The sequence below is a fragment of the Sminthopsis crassicaudata genome, chromosome 4 (genome assembly GCF_048593235.1).
Source record: "Sminthopsis crassicaudata isolate SCR6 chromosome 4, ASM4859323v1, whole genome shotgun sequence".
Taxonomy (NCBI): domain Eukaryota; kingdom Metazoa; phylum Chordata; class Mammalia; order Dasyuromorphia; family Dasyuridae; genus Sminthopsis; species Sminthopsis crassicaudata.
Window position 1 is genome coordinate 228,303,324 of NC_133620.1, and position 25,093 is coordinate 228,328,416.

At 33.7% G+C, this 25,093-nt stretch overlaps 1 protein-coding gene across 1 annotated transcript in view; it reads left to right on the plus strand.

The window, feature by feature from the left end:
• ME1 (malic enzyme 1) overlaps nucleotides 1–25,093 on the plus strand; it is a 237,775-nt gene that overhangs the window by 33,364 nt on the left and 179,318 nt on the right. Inside the window, exons 2-3 of the mRNA XM_074310410.1 lie at nucleotides 7,664–7,797; nucleotides 22,449–22,598. Coding sequence (XP_074166511.1) covers nucleotides 7,664–7,797; nucleotides 22,449–22,598 — 284 coding nt within the window. The remainder of the gene's footprint in view (nucleotides 1–7,663; nucleotides 7,798–22,448; nucleotides 22,599–25,093) is intronic.

Below are 25,093 nucleotides of genomic sequence, written 5' to 3' on the forward strand. Positions count from 1 at the left end.
CTTTACCCTTCAGAAGGAAAGTTTTTCCTTTCTGTGTTTTTACTGTTTTCACTATTCTCTCATTTCTTCCCCTGCACCCCCTCCACTATTCTGTCTCTTCCTATCTAGCCAACAAATCTACATACTTCATCTTTTTTTATCTGTCTGTTGGGCTTTAGGCCCAAATCTCTAGCTGTCTGTTAGATAGCTCCCACTGGAATTTTTGTTTCATAAGCTTCTCAAAATCAGCTTGTCTAGAATAGAATTCTTTCCTTCCTCTAACTTCCTCCTTTCTTCCTTATGTCCCCTTTTGTGTCAAGAACATCTCTATTCTCCTAGTCACCCAGATTTTCAACCTATATGTGATGTTCTTTTTCTTTTTTTTTTTTTTTGCTTATTCACCTTGAACTCACTCAGTTATTGAATCTTGCTGATTTTACCTCTGCAGCATCTCATAATCTTTCCTTCTCTCAGTATATGGCATTGTTGATAGCCTAGTCCAGCCTGGCCCTTTATCTTATCTGGTCTGTTGTAATTGCCTTGTATTTGATCTTCCTTAACTCAAGTCTCTCCTATCTCCACCCTGTCCTTCACATAGCTGCCAAATTGATATTTCTGAACTGGTCTCACTTGTCACTTCAGTATCTCTCCATTTTTATGATAAATTATTCCTATTATGACAGAAAATTCCTGCTTAAAGCCCTTTAGTTTTGCTTCCATTCTCTTTTTTTCTAATCTTAACACTGCTCTAATCTTTATACACAAGTCTGTGCTCCTTTTAAACTGGCCCTCTTGTTGCACCATAAGTTGCCTCCTATGGTCTGCCTACTCCTGTCTCTTGGAGCCCCTGTATTCCTTTAAAGCTAGCTCAAATGCTGCTTCCTTCAAGATGTCTCACAGTTGTTAGGGAGATAACCTTTTCCACAAATCATTGTATGTTTATTTTATGTTTACTTTCTTAATTATTTTATTTATTTAAATCATTGTGTATTGACTTTATATTCCCAATATAATGTGAGCCCCCCTTGAGGCAAAAATTATTTAATTTATATTATTCCTTGAGAAAGCATTGCACCTGGAACAATAAGCATTTGGCCAGTGCTTATTAATTGGTTGAATGATCAAGATTCCTTAAGAAGATTGCATGATTCAGGTATATTCTCTTTTATACTACATAATCTGCTAGATGTGTTTTAGGCTATAAACATAACAAATAAGTGTAAATGTTGTAGTGACTTGTAGCAAATCACAAAGCTGATGGAAAGCTCTAGTCCCTAATAGGAATTCTTAGAGCATTATGTACTCTTGTCTTATAGAACAAATATAGGTGATGCCTATTTACAAAAGAATCTGTGAGACGGATGATATTCTCTTTTTTAAAATTATTCATTTATTTATTTTTACAAATATTGTAAATATCTAACCTTCCCATACTTTCTTCTACCCCCTCCACTGAATTTGTCATCATATAATAACCATTCAGGATCCAGAAAAACAAAATTTCCATATTGGCCCTATCCACAAATCTGTCTCCTTTTATTTATTTATTTTTTTCCTAAAGCATTTGGAGTTATGTGACTTGCCCAGGTCACATAGCTAGTAAGTGTTATGTCTGAGGTCATATTTGAACTCAGGTCCTCCCGCACTCTCTATCCACTGCACCACGTAGCTCTTTCTCATTCTTTAAATCTGTCATCACTTTTCTAGCAGGAAATGGGTATCATGTTTCATCTTTAATCTTTTTCATTACATTGATCAAAGTTCTAAGGTCTTTCAAGGCTGGTTTTTTTTTTTTTTTTTTTTTTTTTTGTATTTGTATGCTTCTAGTTCTGATCATTTTTACCAGTATTAACCTTTAATGTAGCATTTTATGTTGAATCATTTCTGTTTATCATTCCTATCAAAATTCTGATAAACACTGCAGTTTTCTTTGAAACATTTAAAGGAAGGAGCGCAGAATATGGGAATATGTTTATTCCTCTTATGCAGTAATGGTCTCAGATTATATAAAATAATGATTAATAATTGTTTAGTTTGTCTTGTACACATTTGATAATCTTTTGTTTGATGTTTAGAGAAAAGATAGTTCCTGTTCTCTTCCACCTGGCATTTTATTGTCACTTCTGCTGGACAGTCTATCCATTTTCTTAAGAGGATATAATAATTAATTATCACAATCTAGAAGAATGACCAACCTGTTTTCTGCCTTTGGCAGTGAAACAGCATATCTTTTGCTTTGTGAATCTCCAATTTAAAGTTTTGTTTTTAAGAAAGGAAAGAAAGGAAAAAGTTCATTACCTGGAGTATAAGCATAAACCACAGGTAGTCTGGAAATTTAATATTAGTGAAAGCTTTTGCTATATTCTGTTACATTAGAGACTCATTACTAACCAAAGTGAAAACTAAAAGGCATACTGTGTGTGTTTGTGTGTGTGTATATGTGTGTATGTGTGTGTGTGTGTGAGATCACTTGCAGGAAGCTACATTAGGATGAGATTCAGGTAGAAATCTTTTGAAATAAAAACTAAAACAATCCTTAGTGATAAGAATGTTTCAATTTACACTGACATTTCATCATCAAGTGATTAGACAGAGTATGCTTATTAATACTAAGATATATATATATATCTACATAACCTTGAAAACTCAAAATATGGTGATATAAGATAAAAAGAGTAGAGGATTTTTAACTACTGTTTAATTACAAGAACAATATAAGAAGTCACATACATACATACATACACATATATGCACACACACACACATATATATATATATATATATATATATATATATATATATATATATATATATATATATAATTATTACTTTTAAAACTCAGATTTGTGTTTTAAATCAATGCATTTCTGTCACTTCTCAGGCATTTTATGTCCCCTTAAGTGATATTTTTAATTATGGTATATAAGAGTATGAGCTGAGTTAATAGTGTTTTAAACTTGCATAGATTTCTAGATCCAAATAAAAGAATTGAATTGGCATTTCATATGTCTAGGAAAATATAGTCACCAACATATAGGCATTTTTCTACTGATTGTACATCAAAGAATATGAAAAGATTTCCACATGGCATCATCAGTCATTTACATAACAAAATATTTGAAATCTGTTAGACATAAAAATTTATTTAAGATATTTAGAAATTTTTATATTCAATGTTTTCTAACTTATAGGAACAAATGGCTATATTAAGTGTCATTATTGAATTATAAATGAACAGATGTTAGTAGTTTAGAGAAGAAAACTATACTTCCAGAACATTGAAATTTTGAGGATTATAATCTACAAATGGAAATATCCAGACAAAATGTCTAGTTTGCCCTTTGTTCATGGACATTCATATTTATTTGAGATGTTAATCTCATGTCTCTTCATTTGCCATTTACATTGAAAGGAAAATCTATTATATTTTATTTTATTTCTCCCTTAAGCATACTAGACACACTATACAATATTAGTATCATAAAAGGAATTTGGCAGAATCGTTCCTTTTCCTATTTTAAAAATGTTGAAATTAATTTTTCTTTAAATGTTTGAACTTGCTCAAATTCATTTGGTTCCTGATTTCTCTGCGATTTCATTTGTTTGGTTATATTAAGATGGGCATTTTGTATTTTGCAAATTTAATTGATCAATTTTATTGGATAAAATCTTAGAATTTCCTTTATTTTTTCTTGATTTGTTATATATTCGTTTTAATCTTTATATTCATAATTTGATGTCATCTTTCCTAAAAATGAAATTAGCTAATATTAGTTTAGCAAAATATTTTATTTCTTCAACAATAGCTTCTAGTTTGACTTATTAATTTTTTTTGTTGGCTTTCAGTTGTGTAAATCTCTTCCTTTGTTTTCTTGGTGTTTTAGTAGAATTTAAAATTTTATTTTAGTTCTTTGTTCTTTTAGTTATATGCCCATTTTGTTAACCTATACTTTGTCTCTATTATTGATAAAAATGTTTAGAGATATATACTTTCTTTGGCTTCATCTAAAATTTTTTTTATGTTGTTACTTTATTGTCATTATTTTAAAAGAAATTATCTATGATTTTTAGGATTTGTTCTTTGACCTACTGATTGTTTAAGGTTAGATTATTTAGTTTGCAGTTAATTTGTAATTGCTTCTTTAGCAGTCCTTTATTAATTATAATTTTGTTGCATTGTGGTCTGTAAAGATTTGCTTAACACTTCTGCTTTTCAATATTTGTGACATTTTATATCATGATAAATGAATATTTAAATACTATATCATTTGACACCCACATACCCACACACCTTTTTGCAATTATCCTATTTATCTCTTAATTAAGCTTCTTTTTGGTGCCACCTCATCTTAGAGCATGATTGCTACCCTTATCTTTTTTTAACTTCACCTGATGTACAATAATTTTTGCTCCAGTTTACCTTATTTTCTTTTTAACTTTGTGTGAATCTTAGTTTCAGCTGTATTTTTTGTACACAACATATTGATGGATTCTGCTTTGTAATCCTTTGTTATTCTTTTCCTTTTTACAGATGAATTCATTCCAATTCCATTCACGGGTATAACAGTGAATTATGTGTTTTTACAATTCTGTTCTCTTAAGGTTTTTCTTCCTTGTGTCCTGACCATTTTTATAAAGAAGATGATGAACATGGAGCGTGCTCAGCATCTATACTCTGAGTTTAATATTATCTACTTTGGCTATTCTGCCTTTCTTTTCTTTCCCTCTTCCAGATTCCAATCACAAGTTCTTGTTTTTTCTCTCTCTTTAATCTTCATGATCTGCTATCTGCAGTAGAATTTTATTTTAATTAGGACCAATCTATCTCTTACTCTATCTTCTTTTTCCTTTTCCTTTTTCCTTCTACCTTTCCCTTCCAGTTTTGCTTTTGAGTGGAATTTATTTTTGCACCTAGCTTTGTATTATATAAACTTTGTGAACTTTGAATAGTTCAGATAAAAGTAAAATTCCCCCATTCACTTCTTTCTCTTTTTTGTCTATAGCATTCTGTTTGTACACTGTTTATGTGAAATAATTTCCCCCTTTTCTTGACTTTTCTCGTTGTTATTGTATTAGTTTCCTCTTCCCTTCTCTCTTTTTCTTTTTTAAGATCATCAAAACAGCAAAACCACTCTCTTGGCCTCTCTCTTGTCTTAATAGATTCCCTCTATAATTCCTGATGATGTTAGAATTGAAGGGGATATGTTCATCATCTTCTTATATTAAAAAGTAAACAGTTCATCATTGTTTAATCCCTTAGTATTGTTTGCTTTTATTTATCTTTTTATGTTTCCCTTGACTCTTGTGTTTGTATTTTGGAGTTTTTTTCTCAGTTCTAATCTTTTCATCAGGAATTCTTGAAGGTCCCCTACTTCTTTTAAGACTCGTTTTTCTATTGTAGGATTTTCTTCACTTTTGCTAGATTAATTCGTCATTGTAAGTCTTATGGCTTGCCTTTTGGAATGTAGTATTCCAAGATCTTTACTCTTTTAAATCAGTAACTGTCAAATCTTGGTGTGGTCTTGATTGTGGTTCCTTAGTACTTAAACTTTCTTTTCTTTCTGGATACTTGCAATACATTTTTTTTTCCTCTTGTCTTGGAAGCTCTGGATTTGGGCTATGCTTTTCCTGGAAACTATAATTTTGTTTTACTGGTTTTTTTTCCAGGAGAAGACATGTGAATTCTTTTCTTATCTTCCCTTATGGACTGAAGAGTTCCAGGAAGTTTTCTTTCGTGATTTCTTGAAATGTGTCTAGGCTCTTCTTTTTTTCGGTAGAGATGATTGTGGTTTTCATGTAGTATGATGATTCTTAATTTATTTTTCCTTGCCTGTTTTCCCTATCATTTCTTTTTTTTTTTTTCATTTGAGACACTTTCCATTTTTTCTCTTTTTTTTATCTTTGATTTTTTAAAATATGTTTTTCTCTTGGAGATGTTAATTTCTATTTAGTACATTCTAATTTTCAAGAGCCTTTTGCTTGGGTAATATTATCTTTTATACCAAAACATTAATTTTCTTTCTGATTCTTTATTCCTTTTCATTTGTTTTCCAATTATTTCCTCTAACACTTGTTCTTTTCAAAATCTTTTCTATTGTTTTCATTTATAAAATAATTTAAAAATCATTTTTTGTAGTGTTTTATGGTTCAGTTTTCTTGGAGGTGTTTGGGAGCAGCCTTCATTTCAGTTTAGTAATTACCAGAAGAACAGCCAGGTGCTAAATTCCAAATCCTTTATTGTCTCCTTGATTGGGGCTGGTCAGCTTTCTTAGAAGCCTCCTGGGAGTCTTGGTTTCAATGGAGAAAACGTAGGAGAGCCTGCCATCAGGAGCCTGATGGTCCAAATGGATCTTTGTCTCCTTGGTTCCGAGAGCTTCCAGTGCATTCGTCTTCTCTAGCTCTCTCTCCCAGCCTCTTCTCTGCCTCTGAATCCCTGACTCTAGCTGAGGCTCCTAGCTTGTATGTTCTACTCGAAGTATAAATCAATCATTTTATCACTAGGAAACCATTATTTGTTGTAAGATTAAATCAGTCATACTGAACTTAGAGAACTATTAATCACCATGCTAAACTAGACAACCATTGTCTCATCAATTCCACTTAGTACCTTATTTCAAGTTCAGAATTCTGGCCCATAACAATTTTTAAACTTCATTCTTACAGGAATTCAAATTGAACTTGTATCAAAGCTTTGAGCCTTTGATCATAGATGCTTTGGAGTAATTTTCTTCTTGGTTTGTGTTTTGATCATTTCTGTCATTGTTGTATTATCCTTTTTTTGGGAGAGGGAGATCCTGAAATAGTTCATTCTTCTTATTTCTTAATTTTATTCTTAATTCTGTGAAAGAACATAATATTTAAAGCAATTTGCCTTAACACAGTGATCCTCAAACTTTTTTAAATAGGGGGCCAGGTCACTGTCCCTCAGACTGTTGGAAGGCCAGACTATAGTAAAAACAAAAGCTGACACTCTGTCTCAGCCCCTCAGCCATTTGCCATAAAGGCGTCTGGCCCTGGGGCCATAGTTTGAGAATCCCTGGTTTAACATTTAATTTTTCAATGATTAAATGATCATATAACTAATAGTCAATGGATAAAGTGGTGTTATACTCTGGGGGAAGAACAAAGATAATTCAGACATAGGTCTTCTTTCATAAAAGAAAGGGTATGTAACACATATTTACAATACTACATACCAGATATTTAATAGCTAATGTTAGATAAGTGTACTAAGAACAAAGGTGAAGTAATGGATATTATACCATAAAGGCTGGAGAAGGAAAATATTATTTCCGATTGTGAGAATCAGTGGAAGCTTCATGTAAGATTTTTGCATTGGATATTGAAAGATGAGTAGAATTTCAAAAGGCAAGGTTGGGAGGTAAGAAAGTACTAATGTGTCCAATAAGTAGTTCAGTATGATTGGAATGCAATTTCTCCTTGTATTTGCATAGTGCATAGTTTTGAAACAGTTTCATTTCTATCAGTTATATATTTTATCTTTATATAACACCACAAAAATAAAAGTAAATAATTGTAATCATACATTATTAATACTCTCTTAATCTGGTATTCTTTGAAATAAACCATTTTGCCTTAATTAAAAAAATCAAGGCAGAATTTCTATTGTTTTACTGTTTGTTGTGCTTCTTCAGGGATTTATGTTACATTCATTTATTCTTAGGGATTGGCTTTCACTTTGGAAGAGAGACAACAATTGAATATACATGGATTACTGCCACCTTGTTTTCTTGGCCAAGACGTCCAAGTCCTCAGAGTGGTTAAGAATTTTGAGCGTCTGAACTCAGACTTTGACAGGTAAATAAATCACTTTTAAAGATATTATTGTATGTTTAGTAGCATTTGTCTAATTTTCTGTGGTGTTATTTAATGGGGAAGTTCAGAGATGAAAAAGTAAAATCCCTTCATTTATAATTATTTTAATTAATGTATTACAATATTTCAGTGACTGATTCCATTGAAGTGAATGATTCTTCCAGTGATTCAGATAGTATTCTATCCATACATTCACCTTTAGCAACTCTTATCCATATTGTACCATAAATTTTTCTTGGAGGGTTTGGCTAATGTGCCTATCCTTGTCTGTAGATAATGTTTACATAGCACTTTTATGCTTATAAAACATTTTACATAAGTTAATCTCATTTGATTTTTAGATTCTTGTCAGGTACGTAATATTATTGTCCTTATTTTACAAATAAGAAAACTGAGACTGAGAGAGATTAAGTGACCAGAGTTATAGTCATTGCCAAGCTTTCTGGACCTCTCTAGTTTCCTATAGCTTCTGTCCATCTGTTGGACATTATGTTGGTACCAGTGGAGCACATAAGCTGTTGTCTCTCATATTGCTGCCTAGCATTTTCTAGCAGTAGATTACTTGAAAGAAATCTGTTAGACTGCTTCTTGCTTGGAAGTCTTCATTAGGAATATCTTGTAGCATATTTGAACCTACCTTGTCTCTCTTCCTTATCTTTTTGGTAATGCACAGTTTTGATTCTTTGGAGATAATGAATTGTATCTTTATAGGATCTCTAGAACAATATTGGGAAGGAAAAGATTAGAAAGTTGTGCCTCATATGTTGGGAAGCACTTTAGAGTCATCATTTGGAGTATTTGCATTTGGGGCAAATTTACTTGGTAGAGGGAAACAAAATGTTCATGTGTAAGAAAGTCGAATAGTAGATGCAGTAAAATGGGGAGTTGAACTTATCCCTCAGAAAATCTAGCCCTCATAGGAACCCTAGAAAACAGGTGACATAGTGGGTATAGGACCTTTGAAATAATCCACCTTGTAGTGATAAATTTCAAAAAACAAAACAATGGGCTTGGGGAGGGCTGTGGATTGCCTAAGGGAGGGAGTTTCCTCTTAAATATTAGCACCCTGGAACCAAAGCTCATTTGCTCTATGCTGATTAAGTTTCTTCCATCCCATTTTGTTTCTCCCTAAAAATTAAAAGCTAATTTGGAAGAGCATTCAAATTTATAAGTTAATAGAAGAGCCAAGATTTAGATTGAGGAAAATATTTTAAGATCTTTGATTTTTAAAAGGTGTCTGTCTCATTAAATCGTTTGTAGCCATTTTGATTGATCTTTCTTCATCTTCATTTCCACCTTTTGTATTATTTATGTTACCTGCTGCTCTATTGTTTCTGATATGGCATCACTATTTTGAATTTTTTTACTTTATATTTTAATTGGATTTTAATTTTTTAATTTCATTATACATTTTTATAACTTATTCACTTTATGTTTAAGGTTTCCTCTGCTCTTAGTTACTTAAAAAAATTTTTTTTAACTTTTTATTTTTATTTTAATGGTTTTTATTTATTTACCAGATATATGCATGAGTAAATTTTACAACATTGACAATTTTGTTCTGATTTTTCCCCTCTTCCCCCAATGCTCTTAGCTACTTTTGAACTGACCGTAAAATAATAGGCAGAAATCCTGTGTCATGCAATTTATTCTTTTCATCTTTTTCTTGGACAATATAGAACTTAAAAAAATTCTTTTTGAAAGACAATCCTGAAGTTGATATTGATGCCATTTTGGGTAGGTAATTCTCTATTTTCTAATTTCGAACATGTAAGACAAAATTACATGGAATTGATTATTTGTACAACATGTAAAATAGAGTTGGCTTCTAAGGCAGCAAAAAACTTTAGCCTCATTTCTTATGGGATAGGATTAACTCAATTTGCTATTACATATTTGCTATTTCTATCTTTTAAAATAGACTCTGACATTGTCAATTATTTTACTTCTAGATTGGAAATCCTTTGTGATTTATAGTAATAAAATTTAAGGCAGTGACTTAAAAATAAAGTAATTAGTGGTGTTGGAATTCATTATGACTAAGTTGTTAGTGTATTCTATTTTGTGAATAAAATTTTTAAACCTACTTGAAAAAGGAGGAATCAACCATTTAAATATATCTTTATTATGTCTCCCACAGTGTCAGGCACTATGCTAGGCTCTAGAGTTGAAAAGAATAAGCAAAATATTTCTCTGCCTTTGAGGAGCTTACACTTTAGACAGAAACAATAGGAATACATATTAAGTAGTATATTATTATTAAGTATTACATTAATTATATACATATTAATATGTATATTGAATGCATATTAAGTTTGGAGAAGAGTAATGGATCACTGCTGAAGGGATCAGGAAAGGCCTCTGGTGGGAAATAGTTGTGCTTAAGAGAAACTAGGGAATCCTAGAGACCTCTTAGGAAAGAATATTATGTAAGCATGAGGATTTAGTTTAATTAGCTCATGCCTGTGCAAAGGCATAGAGAATTGGTGTTTAATATATGTTTGTTGATTGATAGAAGCAAATGTAAGAAACAGCAAAAAAGAAACAGCACTAAATAGTGCATGATTTATCAATAATAAGACCAAAAGGGTAGTTGGAAACAAATTGTGAAGTGCATTAAATGCCAAATAGAGAAATTTGGTTTTTTGTCCCAAAGGAATAGGAGGCTAGTATATTTATTAAACAAAGAAGTGATATAGTTCAACTTTATTTTTAAGAATATCTTTTTTTAATGTCTTTAAGAATATCAACTTTGCAGTTGTGTGGAAATTAAATTGGTGGAAGGGAGGAATTTGAGATAGGGAGAGCAATAGGATGCTATTGAAGTAGTCCAGATCTGAACTGGCATAGATAGTGCCTGTGGAAATTGAAAGGGCCATAAGAAGAGAGAGATCTTGCAGAAGTGGAAACAGAATTTTACAGTGATTGGATATGTGGAGTATACAGAATGAGAGGACAAGGATAGCTCTCAGGTTCTGAGTATGGGTGATGGGAAGGATCATTGTGCCCTCAGTAGAAATAGGGAAATTAAGAGTCTGGGTGTGGTTGGAATTTTTAAAAATGAGTTCCATTTTGGTCCTGTTGAAATTGTGATACCTATTATTTATTTGGAAATGTTATCTATTGGAAATCTATTACCTATTCCAATGGATAGTTGGAATTACACAGCTGGAGCTCAAGAGGTCTGGATATCCAAATCTGAACTCACTGAGAGAGAAAATGAAGACAGAAAAGAGAAGAAGATATAGGACAGTCTCTGATTACACACATTATGGGGAGATGATATAGATGGAGGTCTGGCAAAGAAGACTTTAGAAATAAAATAGTCAGGAAAGTAGGATAGAACTAAAAAAAGAATGGTGGAACAAAAACTATTTGGGGAGAAAGGTGAGTGATGCTGCCAGATGGTGTAGAGAATTCAAAAGAATAAGTATGGAACTGTCAAGAAAGCCATTGGATTTGATAATTAAGAGATCATTAGTAACTTTGCATAGAACAGTTTCAGTTGAGTAGTAGGGAAGCAGGAAGCCAGAGTGTAACTGATTTACAAGTGAGTGACAGGAGAGGAAGTGGAGGCAAGAAGCAGAGGAGCTTTTGCTAGGTGTAGGGTAGAGATGAGACAATTGCTTGGGCGAATGGTAGGATCAAGATTTTGAATTTGCTTTTGTTGGTTTGTTATTTAAGAATAAGAGACTTGGTATATTTCTCTGCTACTGGGAAAGAACAAGAAGGAGAGGTTAAAGATTAGAGGGACTGATTATAAAAGCATCTGTCAGAAGAGACAGAAATTGCCTAAAATGGACAGCAAGAAGAGAGCAGCATGGGAGATAATATGGAAAATGGAAAAATTATTTTCTGAAACAAAGATTCATCTTTTAAATATAAGATTCTTTCACTGGTAACGCATTATCTGTGAGTCAGAACACTACAGCCACTTGTACAAGAATTTAAATTAATAATAATAGCTAACATTTATTAAACATTATAGCACTGTGCTAAGCAGTTTATAATTCTTGTTTCATTTGGTTCTCATAACTACAAAATGGGTGCTATTATTTTTCCCATTTTACAAATGAAACTGAAACAAACAGTAGTTAAAAGTGATTTGTTCAGGGTCACACAACTAGTAAATGTTTGAGGTCAGATTTGAACTGTCTTCCTGACTTCAGATTTGATTCTTTATCTTTTGTATCACCTATCTGCCCTTATTATCTAGAAGTTAACATATGGTTGAGAAAATAAAAACTGCATGAGGGATAATTAATGTAGAGCCTGTGTACTTATTGTTATCTTTATGATATCAAGTAAAATTGGGAAACTTTGCCCCAATTGGGAAACTTTATTGACCCCCAACATCCTCACTGTGCTTTCCATTAATGCCTTCTTTATATGTAACAAATGCTTTTATCTTACACCTTTTCCTTTCTCTCCCCTTCTATCTTTTTATACTTACTGAGATCTCTTACCTTCCTGACATGACATGACTTCACTTTTTCTAGCGCTGGGATATATTTTCTACTCATACCCCTGACTCACTGAATAGTGACAGGGTCAGAATATTACTTTGTCCATATTGCTACTTATCACTGTAACTAAATAACCTCTTTGTCTTTGAGCTCCATTCAATCCTTACTTATCACCCATTTAATATTATGTTATATGGTATCTCTCTTTTTTTTTTCCTCTGAGACTGGGGTTAAGTGACTTGCCCAGGGTCACACAGCCAGGAAGTGTTAAGTGTCTGAGACCACATTTGAACTCTGGTCCTCCTGAATTCAAGGCTGGTGCTCTATCCACTGCACCACCTAGCTGCTCCTTCATATGCATTTTCATCTTCACCTTCCCTCCTCAGTTCTTTCTCCAGCTGTCTATCACTCCTGCCCTAGCTACATTTTCTTCTCTTCCCTATCTTGACAGACCAGTTCTATACTCTACCAACTGCCCTTTTCTCTCATCCTTTGCCCTCTTCTCATATCACCAGTCTTGTCCTGACAAGCTTCAGTTTTGACTACCTCCTGATTCCTTTTCTCTTATTGCAGTCTCATGAAGCTGGAGAAAGTTTAAAAATAAATAAAGGCAATTATGCTGACTGGGACTGCTACAAACTTAAATTACGTGATTTCTCCTGGGCACTCTCTGTGTTCAAGATAGCCCATTTATACTCTGTTAATTTTGGCCTTTCCAAACCTTTTCATCTCTCTTCAAACCTCCCATGGCTCCTCAGCCTATGCTTTCAGCTGAGAACCTTCTATAATATTTTACTAAACAAACTGACACCATTCACTGAGAGCTGCTTCTTCTCCTGTCCTCATCTCACATCATTTAGATGCCTTCTGCCAGTATCTATCTCCCTTATCCCCGTCTCACATGAAAAAGTGGCCCGTTTTGCCAGAGCAAGCTCTTTTACCTGCCCAACTGTTCCCATTCCACCTCATCTTCTCTGGACGATTTCTACCTTTATCATTCCCACTCTCTCATTAATCTTAAACCTCTTCCTATCTATTAGCTCCTTCCCTGATGACTACAAACATAAATATTTCTCCCTTATCTTCAAAAAGCCTTCACTTGATCCATTAATTCCCATTACCGATTATCCTGTATCTCTCCTTGCTTTTATGGCTAAACACCATGATAAATCCAACCATAATCCGTGCTTTATTCTCTCTTTCCCTCACTCTTTTCTTACCTCTCTGAAGTATGGTTTCTGACTTCATCATTCAATGGAAAGTGTTCTCTTCAAAGTTTCAGTGATCTTTTCCCCCCCCTTCAACACATGGTCCCCTTTCTTTAATACATGTAATTTTATTTGAGTTGGTTTTAAACCAGTGTACAAATAAACCTTCCCTCTCATAAATACTTGCACTGAAAGAAAGGAACAGTTACTAAGGCAGAAGATAGAAAATGTACTTTCTGCTTCCCTTCTCTTGTCTGGATTTATTCTAAATGGCCCAAATTTGTCATACTCCAGCTTGCTGATCCACATTTGCTGGAAGATAGAGAGAGGCCAGGAGGTTGCCTCCAAACTAGAGTATTTGCCCTCAGGTAGAACAGTGATCATTATTTCGTTGTTCTGGGAACTAGGACTATAGTCTTCTGCATCCGATCTACAGTGCCTGGATACATGGTGATACCACCAGACATGTGGGATATGAATGCTCATAGGTGTCAATATCACACTTTATGACTTACCTGGAGGTGGTTTCATGAGTCACAGGATTTCACACCTTTAAAAAACAGTCGGAAAAGAGCTTCTGAGCAGTTAATCCTTCGTTGCCAGTGGTGATGTAAGCTGTGCCCAGAGCTGGTGTAACCAGCTGTAAACCAGAGAAGAACCAGGTATAGCACCAGCCAACTCCTGCTTCAAGACTGGAGCTACATAATGCAACTTCTTGATGTCACTCATAGCTGCCCTCTCAAATGTGCTTGGTCAGGATCTCTGTGAGGTAGTCTGCTGGCCAGCTGATCTAACTGGAGGATGTCCTGGGCAAAGGTGTAACTTTCATGGATGGGCACGGTGTGAGTTGCACAATCACAACATCTGTTACGACTATAGGCATACAGGGATAGCAGAGTCTGGATAGCAACATACGTGGTTGGGGTGCTGAAAGTCTCAAACCTAAGCTGTATGATCCCTTCTCTGTTGGCTCCAGGTTGTGTGGGGCTTCTGGGGGAGTCACATGGAAAATAAGATTGTAGACATATTTTTCTACAATCTGTAGATTGTATGATTCTGTAGAAATCTGTAGAATGTATGGCTGTAGATCGTCCCTATGTCATTGTGTGGAAGTATCAGACATGTGATGATGTATTGCCTCTGAAAGAATTCAGGTTCAGGCAGTCTCCAACCCAAGCAAAGAAAGGCCTTTTAATGAAATTTATACACTCACTAGATGGGCCAAGGTCTCTGAAGGAATCAGCAGTCCAGTAAAGCAAGACAAGGATTTTTATAGTAGATGGTGCTGATTACATCACAAGATATAGAAGTTTTGAGCTTATATGGGGAGGTCCTAAGACCTTGATGGAACTGTGCATGCAGTTATCCAGTATGAATACAATGTGTAGGGGTGTATTAATGAATGGTAATAGTGTTGTAATTAGCTTAGGTTCACCAAGAGCAGCAAAGAAGGGAACCTGCGCAGGCTCCATGTGGGGGGAAAATTTATTGAGCTTTGCGGTACAGCGTCCTGTTCTGCATCCTGTTGGTGCTACTTTCTCATTGGCTTGTTTCTGTGTTCCAGTGATATGGTTACAGAATATTCTGGCCTGCTGATTGTTGTAATGAGACCCATGGCTAATGATTTCTGTGGAACTGGGGATGGGTTTGGGCTGGACTGGTGCAACAGTCAGAATGTCATAAATTATAAAACTATGTTCAGTGGGGCATTTTAGAGTCAGAATACCCTCTGGGCCTCATCCCCCATGTGCTTGTCCTGTAGATTTTGCCTTTGTAATCTCTCTCCTCTACTCTGTTAGCCACCATTATGGTGCAGGCCTTAATCATTTTATGCTTGGACTATTGCAATAATCTGAATCTTTTCTATGCTTCAGATCTCTTCTTACTCCATATTATCCTCCACTCAACTATCAGATTCATCTTCTAAAAGTACAAGTCTGACCATGTCACTTCCCTGTTTAGTAACTTTACCTCTAGGATCAAATATTACATCATTTGTTTGGCTTTTGAAGTCCTTCACAAACTTGTCCCTTCCAGTCTTTCTGAGTCTTCTTACACCTTATTTTCTTCCATATTATCTGAGATCAAGGGACATAAGCTACCTTGATGTTCTCTATCTGCTGACTTGAGTATTTTTTTTTGGCATTTTAAAAATTAATTTTATACTTATAACTTTTTTTTTTGACAGAACATATGCATGGGTAATTTTTTATAACATTATCCCTTGCATTCACTTCTGTTCTGACTTTTCCCTTCTCTCTCTCCACCCCTTCCCCTAGATGGCAAGCAATCTTATATATGTTAACATGATATGTTATAGTATATGCTCGATACAATATATGTGTGCAGAACCAAATTTCTTGTTGCACAGGAAGAATTGGATTTGGAAGGTAAAAATAACCTGGGAAGAAAAACAAAAATGCAAACAGTTTACACTCATTTTTGTGGGTGTAGCTGATTCTGCCCATCATTAATCAATTGGAACTGAATTAGATCTTCTCTTTGTCTAAGATATCCACTTCCATCAGAATACATTCTCATACGGTATCATTGTTGAAGTGTATAGTGATCTCCTGGTTCTGCTCATTTCACTAAGCGTCAGTTGATGTAAGTCTCTCCAAGCCTCTCTGTATTCATCCTGCTGGTCCTTTCTTACAGAGCAATAATATTCCATAACCTTCATATACCATAATTTACCCAACCATTCTCCAGTTGACTCATTTTCCAGTTTCTAGCCACTACAAAAAGGGCTGTCACAAACATTTTGGCACATACAGGTCCCTTTCCCTTCTTTTGACTTCAGTATTTTTATTAGCACTTCCCAATAAGTGAAATTCTCTCCTCTTCTGGCTTCCTTCAAATTTTAGCTCCATCTTCTGCAAAAGGCCTTTCCTACTGCCTTTTGGTGCTAGTATTTTTGTCAGTTATCTTTTGTTTATCCTGTACATATTTTCATTGTATATAATTTTTTTTTTTTGGCACATCATCTCCTACGTTAAATTGTGAACCCCTTGAGATCAAGAACTGTTTTCTGTTTTTCTTTGTATCAACATCTTAGCAGAATGCTCAGCACATAGCAGACATTTAGGTGCTTGTGATCAGCTTAATCCTCTGGGGCAAAGTTTTGGGAAGACATTTATGAGAGTTGGATAGCATGGAATATGTAGAAATGAATTATAAACTGCATTGTTGAAGGGAATAATTGTGCTGATTATAGAGGAGATAGAAGGGAGCATTGGACTATGATAATACCAGTGTCATTATCATCCAATAAGTGCAAAAGAATTATCTTTGGTTAGTATATTATCTCTGACTGATATCACTGGACGTTTTACAGAAAAAAGCCAATCCCAAATCATCACTGCTATCTGCTAGCAGTATTGTATAGTGGGAAGACACTAAACTAATTCTTCCCTTGCCACTTAGGTCAATCTGACATTGGACAAGATGAGCTTTGCACCAGTTTCCTCATCTCTGAAATGAGGGTGTTGAAATAGATCATTTTCAAAGTCCTTTCCATCTATTGATTAATGGCTAATAAGTTTTATGATATATATTTTATGTATGCATACATTTTTTCAGGTTGTCTCTTAAACTCTTAAATAAACATATCTTAAATAAATATCTCTTTAGTAAACTTATTCCATAGTTTTATTATTATATAATGAAATATTTGTTTATATTCATTCAAAAATTTAACTTTTTCCAGCTTCAAAGGCTGCCCTGAAGTTCTAGTGTTTTGCCCATTCAGTTTTGATCCAATAAGCATTTATTAAGCACCTTTTTGGTTTCTTCATCTGTAAAATGAGTTGGAGAGGAAAATGTTAAACCAGTCCAATATTTTTGCCAAGAAAACCCCGAATGTGGACATGAGTGGAATGACGCAAAAGCAAATGTGCTATTTACTGTGAATATGGAGATAGAAATAAAATTATCCCCTGCTAGGTGGAAATAACACATACATAGACATGGAGATATAAAATATGCAAAAATAAATAAAAAGTTATTTGAAGTGGGAAAGGAGAAGACTAAGGAATCATTAGCTTTAGTGTGGAAGGTGGCTACTTAGTTAATTCTTAGAGGAGAGTAGGTATTCTAAGAGGCTGAAGTGAGGATAGTAAAGAGCACAGCTATCTGTCTGGAGAGGGAGAAGGAAAAATTTGACTGGAATGGATTGTGCCTGTAGAGAATAATATGAAATCAATCTGGAAAGATAATTTGAAGTCATATTTTAAAACAACTTTAAGTGCAAAATGCAAAAAGATGTATTCTTAGTGTTTACCCTATGCATAATCCTTGAAAATCTTGTGGATTTTAAATATCTTCCCTTTTCTTTTTTTAACCTTTATTTTTTTTGCTGTTGAGATATGTTAAATTTGTCTTCATAGTATAGTTTTAAATCCTTAAAAATATTTTTCAATGTTATTTTTTATTTTTGTATCACACTCATTTCTGAATATGTCCGTCTACTCTTCTCCATTTCCCATTCACTGAGCCTTCCCTTATAATGAAGATTTAAAAAAGAATTTACTAAAACTAACCAATATACTAACCATGCCCAATAGCACATGCTACACTACACACCCATCCAAAATCTTTCAAAACCAAAGGCTGCATAATGACCTGGCCTTCCAAAAAAGAGTTCTTAAAATATAGTCATGGCTCCCTAGAAGAATGAGTGCAGCCCATAGGAACTTGGGGCTAATTCTTTTTCTTCTGCTATTCTCTGAGTAGGGAAATCTAAGGGAGAAGTGGTTTGAGGCAGAAGCCCTACCTTCAGTTTGCTCAAGTTTTGGGGAATTTTACTTCAATTTCTTCCCCTGGATATGGAGGAGTGGGGAATGTGTTGTCAGCTGGACTAAAGGGAATCACAGTGACACCTAGTGGTTTTGCTAACATTTCAGGGAACTGATCAAATAATCTTTGCTCTACTGTTGTATTAGTTGAGGAACTGTATTTTCCTTTACGAATATTGGTTTTAAGGATGTAAGGATTTTTTTTTTTGGTGAAGTTTGCAAAAGGTTCTTCTGTATCCATGATTTATAGTGTCCTTTCCTAGTGGATAAGTGGTTAAAGGTTATAAACAAACATTTCTCAAAGGAAGAATTGGTAGAACTGTGATTTGGACCAGCTATTCTAGAAGGCAAAATAGAACAATGTTTATGTCTTTTGATTCAGCTCTCCTTGCTGGGCATATCCCAATGAAGTCATTGAAGAAAAGGATATCATTATATACAATAAAATATTTATTATACTATTTTATATAATATGACATATTAAATTATTTATTATATTATATACTTTTGCTTAGTAGCAAATAGCTAGAAACATGATAATTCCATTGATTATTAAACAAGTTTTGGTAAGTGAATGAATTGGAATATTATTGTTATGTAGGAAATCTTGGAAATGAACTGAAAGAAACATTAAAAGATATGTGAACTGGAGCAAAATAATGCAAACAAAAATAAAATGAATAATGACTGCAATGGTATAAATGGAGAAAACAAAACAGTAATAACAAATCTAAACTGAATGCTGTGATACTATAATGACCTAGTTTGGTCCCATGGAAGAAATAATTTCCCTTCTTTGCAGTGGGGAAGGAGGACTACGGGTATAATACTGCCTATAAAATCAGATTTGCTTGGTGTGTTGGTTGGTTTTGTTGAATTAGTTACACCCCCCCCTTCTATTTTTTCCTATTATCTGTCATAAGGAATCGCTCTCAACAAGGGGGAGGGGAAAAGATATATTGTATATTAAATATTAAAATCTCAATAAAAATTTACGGAAAAGGAGGGAAATCTTGATCAATACTACATGGTTCTTTTATTCCATAGTTATAATAATAATGGAAGTTCTTTTTTCTGGCAGTGGTTGATGAGAGTGGGAGGTTTAAAATGTCCCAAAATTTTCTTTTAAAAGTTCTGTTTTTGGGATCTTTTTACAGTATGATGAAATATTGAATGACTGGCTCCTGGATTATGCCCCTGGTTAAAAGGGAGGTATGAGTGAAAGGAGAAAGACACTTCCAAATCATTTGATAATTGGTTAACAGATAGAGAAGTCGATCAGTGGAACAGATGGAATAAGAAAGTAACAAAATCCTGGAACACACTAATTCAGGATTCAACAACCAGAAAACACAAATTACTTAAGAAAGAATTTTGTATTTAATAAAAACTGCTGGAAAAACTAGAAGTAATCCCATAAAAATTAGGCATAGACACATTATCATCTTATGCCACATTCCACAAATCAGAAGACAAATGTAATTTTAATATTAAAGATCATCCCATAAAAATCTAGAAGAAAATCAGATCATGTACTTTCAATAAGAAATAGAGCAGTTGCAAAAAGATAAAATAGATAATTTTGATTATATGGAATTTTAAAGTTTCAATGCAAACAAAAGGAATGCATCTGGGTTAAAGAAGAAAATAGTTAAATGGGGAAAAATATTAACATTCAAGTTTTCAGATGGGGATTACTGTCTTAAAAGTGTGTGTGTGTGTGTGTGTGTGTGTGTGTGTGTGTGTGTGTGTGTGTGTGTGTGTGTGACTACTCTATAAATAATCAAAAAAATATATCACTGTTCAGTAGATAAGTGGCCCAAAGATATATGATGTGTTCTTTGGAACAAAGAAGAATGACAAACTATTAACAGTTCTGTTAAGGAATGCCCCACATGATCAATAAGAGAAATGCAAGCAAAAAAATTCTGAGATTTCACCCTATACTTTGCAAATTGACAAAGAAAGCAAAAAATAAGTATAATCATTACTGAAGGTACCCTAATTCATTTTTTAACTAGTGAATTCAGTACATACTGAATTGTACTGTGAATCAATATATCTATTATAGGAAAAGTGATGAAAATGTCTATACTTTTTGATTCAGAGATTCTACTATTAGGTACATACCCAAAGGAGGTCTTTGATAAAAATAAAGTCTCTATATACATTATAATATTATATAGCAGTGCTTTTTTTTAAAATAGAAAACAAAATACAACAACAACAACAAAAACCTAGAAACACAAAGTAGATGTCTACAGACTAAAGAATGACTAAACAAATTGTGATATATGAATCTAAATGGAATATTACTTTGCTGCAAGAAGCGTGGAAGATAATGGATTCAAAGTTATTACATGAACTAATACAGTAGTCAGAGCCAAGAAAACGGGTATACACAATGACCACAACAGTGTAAATGTGAAGAGCCACCATAAAATAATTAAAAGTTAATATTGAAAATTATAAAAACCAAAGTCCCCAAATAGATGTGGAATATTTCAGTGTTTTCTAATATTTCCAATATTGATCACTTTTTGCCAATTTTTTTCTTTTCCTTTAAAAATATTGCTTGTTATATGGGATGGCTCTCAGAGAGAAAAGCGATATCAAGAGAATTTTGATGATGTATGTAAAAACAGAAAATAATAATAAAATTCTATTTTTTAAAAAGCATTTATTAAACATTTACAATATGTCAAAAACTGTTAAAATTTAGGAACAAATAAATTAGGATGTGTGTGTGTGTGTGTGTGTGTGTGTAGAGTCTGTTCTCGGCAATCTCACCCTTTAATTGTTACATAAAAGGAAGGTATACTACATAACACATCAAAAATCCTACATTTCCTAAGGATTCAGGCATACATGGCAAGACTCAGAGGTAGGACCTTAGATAGCAGTAGAAAGAAGGGATGATCAGCTTTGGAGATAAAAGGAATTGGGTTAGTGAGTCCCATCCCATCCAGGCAGTGGGAGCCCTCGGGCAGCCCCAGGGGTTTCTGGGTTGCCTCAGTGAGACACTAGGGAAGAAGGCAAAAGGGTAAGAGCTACCTCTACTGGTGGTCTAAGGGAAGTCAGATAGATTTTAATTTCTTTAAATTCTCTGTAACGTGTTTCCTTGATTGGAATTGCAACAGTGATTCTTACTACCTCCCTGCTAATTCTTATTCTCTTTTTAACTTGGTGTTACCTGGGAAGAGAATCCACCTCCCTGTTCCTGTCCTGTGCCCTACTGCTATTCAGAGTGGTCTCCCTGTCAGTATCTAGCTGCAAGCTCAGGGGACTGACTAGCCTGATCCCTTCCTCCCACTGTCAGTTTCACATTCCCAGTGGTTGACTTGTCTCTGCCCTTTCTCTCCAGTCATTCTTTGTCTGTGGAGGCCTAAAACTACACTTTCCAGGGGACTGTGCATTCAGTGAGGACTGGTTCTGCCCGCAGGAAGTCTTCCATATATTAGTTTTTTTATGTTACTTTTTCCATGTGGGAATTACTGGAAAATTATTTCTTTATATCTACTATACCTAATACAATTCTTAATACATAATCAGAGGTTGTTGTTTGTCCTTTGTTCTAAAAGACGACCATAATATCAGGGAGGAGATTTAAGTGAGGGGGGGCTGTGCAAGGTCTTCTCCCTCATTTTCCCTCCAGAGCCACCTGGGTCCAGAGGCCAGATATAGATCTGCAGGATTGGAGATGGCCCAGGATGCCAGGGAGACCTGGGCCTTTTTAAGCTAAGATCTGTAACAGATCTCAGTTTGACTGAGGCTGCCCATTCAATGATTAAGGCTAGAGAGCAATTGAGGCAAAGAATCTGGACACATAATCCTCCCGTTTCTGAAGCACAGAGAATTAAGACAGGCTGATCCGAAGGCAGAAATAATACTGCTAAAGTGCCTTTAACATTTAAGCTATGTGTCACTTTGGCAATAGTTTTAGCTTGTCTGATACCTAGCTCAGTTTTATAATCCTTTACTCAGCCCATATTTTGTTAGATGATAGGTTGTTAATGAGTATTTGGACATAATAGCACTCTAATTTTAAGAAAGCATATGTATTTGCTTTTAGAAAAAGTTTAATTAGATTTCTGGACAACTGCTTTATGATTAACATGTAGGTGTATTAGGATCTGGATCTAATTATGTTTCATTCCCCACAGATATCTTCTTTTAATGGATCTTCAAGATGAAAATGAAAAGCTTTTCTACAGAGTGCTGACTTCTGACATTGAGAAATTCATGCCTATTGTTTATACTCCCACAGTGGGATTAGCTTGCCAGCAGTATGGCCTAGCATTTCGGAGGCCAAGGTATGTAATTTATACTTAAATCAAATCATTGAACTTTCTTCTCCCCCCCCCCTCCACCCCCTTTGGAAGGCTTTAAAAAGAAAAAAGAAATTGACTAACATCCAAGATTGTAATAATTAGAATAATTGAAACTACATTCTGAGGAGCAATAAATTGTGGTTTATTTGACATTTTAGAAATATAGAAACATGGATAAATTTTGTTATCTCGCTAAAACAAGCTGGCTTATTTTACAAAATAATTAATCTTTGTTAAAACTGATGTTGAGGATATATTGGTCAACCTGCCATCTGGGGGAAGGGGTGGGGGGAAAGGAGGGGAAAAGTTAAAACAAAGGTTTTACAGTTGTCAATGCTGGAAAATTACCTATGCATAAAACTTTTTGTAAAAAGTAATTAATTAAATAAATCAATTAAATTTTTAAAAATTAAAAAAACTGATGTTGAGGGTCTGAACAACATGGTGTTATCTGCTTTCAGAAAAGTCATTTTTCTTGAAAAAAAGCACATACTGTGCATCATCTCATGTCAGAAATGATTATTAAATTTCCTTCAAAAACAAATTTCTTAATAAAGAAGATGGTTTTTATTTGATATTTCTTACATGATAAATATTTCTTATTTGTAGATTTACATGTCATTACTAGATATATCCTTACAAATATATTTCTTATGCCTATTGATATTGTGATAAAAGGCAGGGGATTTAGATTGAAAGAAGTTGAACTCAAATCCTGAATTGTATTCTTGATTACCTGTTTTATCTTATACAAGTTACCTAACTGTCTGGGCTTCATTATTTTCTTTTTAGAGTCAGGGAAATGGACTAGATGCTGTTGTAAGGTTAAACCCCTCTTTTAACTTCTATGTTGCTTTCTAGGAAAAGGAAAGAGAATGGCTTTCCTACTTTCTTAATTTCTTTTCCTTATTATTTCCTTAATTTTAATTTCATCCTTTTCTTCTCTAATTGCTGATTTATTAGACTGCTTTACTCTAAGAATTTTCTTTTCTTTTGTACATATCCTTCATTTAAAAAATCTATTAAGCCAAAATGTATTGTACCAAAAAATGCAAAGTGTTTTAGAAATTATTGTCATGGAAAGCAGCATTTACCAAGATTGTCAAGTTGGCTGATAAGTGCACTACCCAGATGTATTGATATACTTTATTTATGATATTCCATATTTCCCTCCAACATGTATAACTATGTGTTGGTATGGCATTTAAGTTATAGCTGAAGGTTAGAGGCTATTTTCTGCATCAGGAAAAACTAAAAATCAAGGGTTTGCTATAATATAGTAGTGAAGGATAAGTACTTGTGGCTTAAGGCCTTATTTGCATAGGTCAGAATTTTAAAATGACAGAATGAATCAAAATAAAATACAAGTTATATGAAATTTAAACATTTATGGAAAACAAAACATTTTCCCTTTATGATTATCGGTTATGATAATAACAGTAATCTATGGAGAAGAATTTAGTTCAGACAGCAAATATAAATATAGTAATGAATTTGTTACTTTTTTTCCTGTTAGATGTTTAAGCATTTTTACATCAACATTTTATATTCCGAAGTTGGCATTTCATGATAGGAGAAAAAAAATGTTTTATTACTTAAATCTTATAATTGGTGTCACAAAGTTCCAGTATTTTATTCAACCTTAATATTACCACATTTATGTATACTTCAAATCTTAAATTTCAGGCATTATGAAGATCTGGGGTTCTTATATTTGCTTTACATGACAGACTGTTAAAAAATGGTGATAGGCAGGTAAAATTTTGTTCTATAACTCTTCAAAATTGGAAAATATTTGGTTTGTAATTGAAATGTCAAATTATGAAACACTAAACTAATTTTATAATTATATTTTATTTAAAATTTACTTCATTTATATGACATAGAGTAGTGGCCTGCATTATTATATAGATATATAATATCAAATATATATTATAATATATATATGACATATCAGTATATTTATTTGCATACAAAAATTTTTAAGCATATTTATTTAAAATAAATACAGAAAAGAGAAAATTGTCATGTGTATGAAACATGAGAGAATTCAAAATATGAAATGATAAATATCTATTTCAAAGAAGTCTATATAATAAATATTATATATGTTCAGAGATGTTCATCTTTTCTGTTTTCTTTTGTTCTCTGCTATGTATTTTTTACTTTATTCTTTTTACCCTATTTCTTCCTCCCTCCCATGTCCCTCAAGAAAACTATAATTATGTACAGATAGATACATATATGCTGGAACTCTATCTTTCCAGAAATCAGCAGGAGTCAGGACCACTAAATGTCTTTATTCTAGATCTTTACCGTCACCTCCAACGCCAGGTCACGAGTGCAAGTGAGCCTGAGTTCCACCACCCAAGTTTCTCTTACTCCTCCCACACAAGTCACTTCCCTCTCTTTGTCCCACCAAGCAAGTCAGCACAGAACAGCTGGGGAGGGTCAACCTTAAACAAGTTAATAGGGAA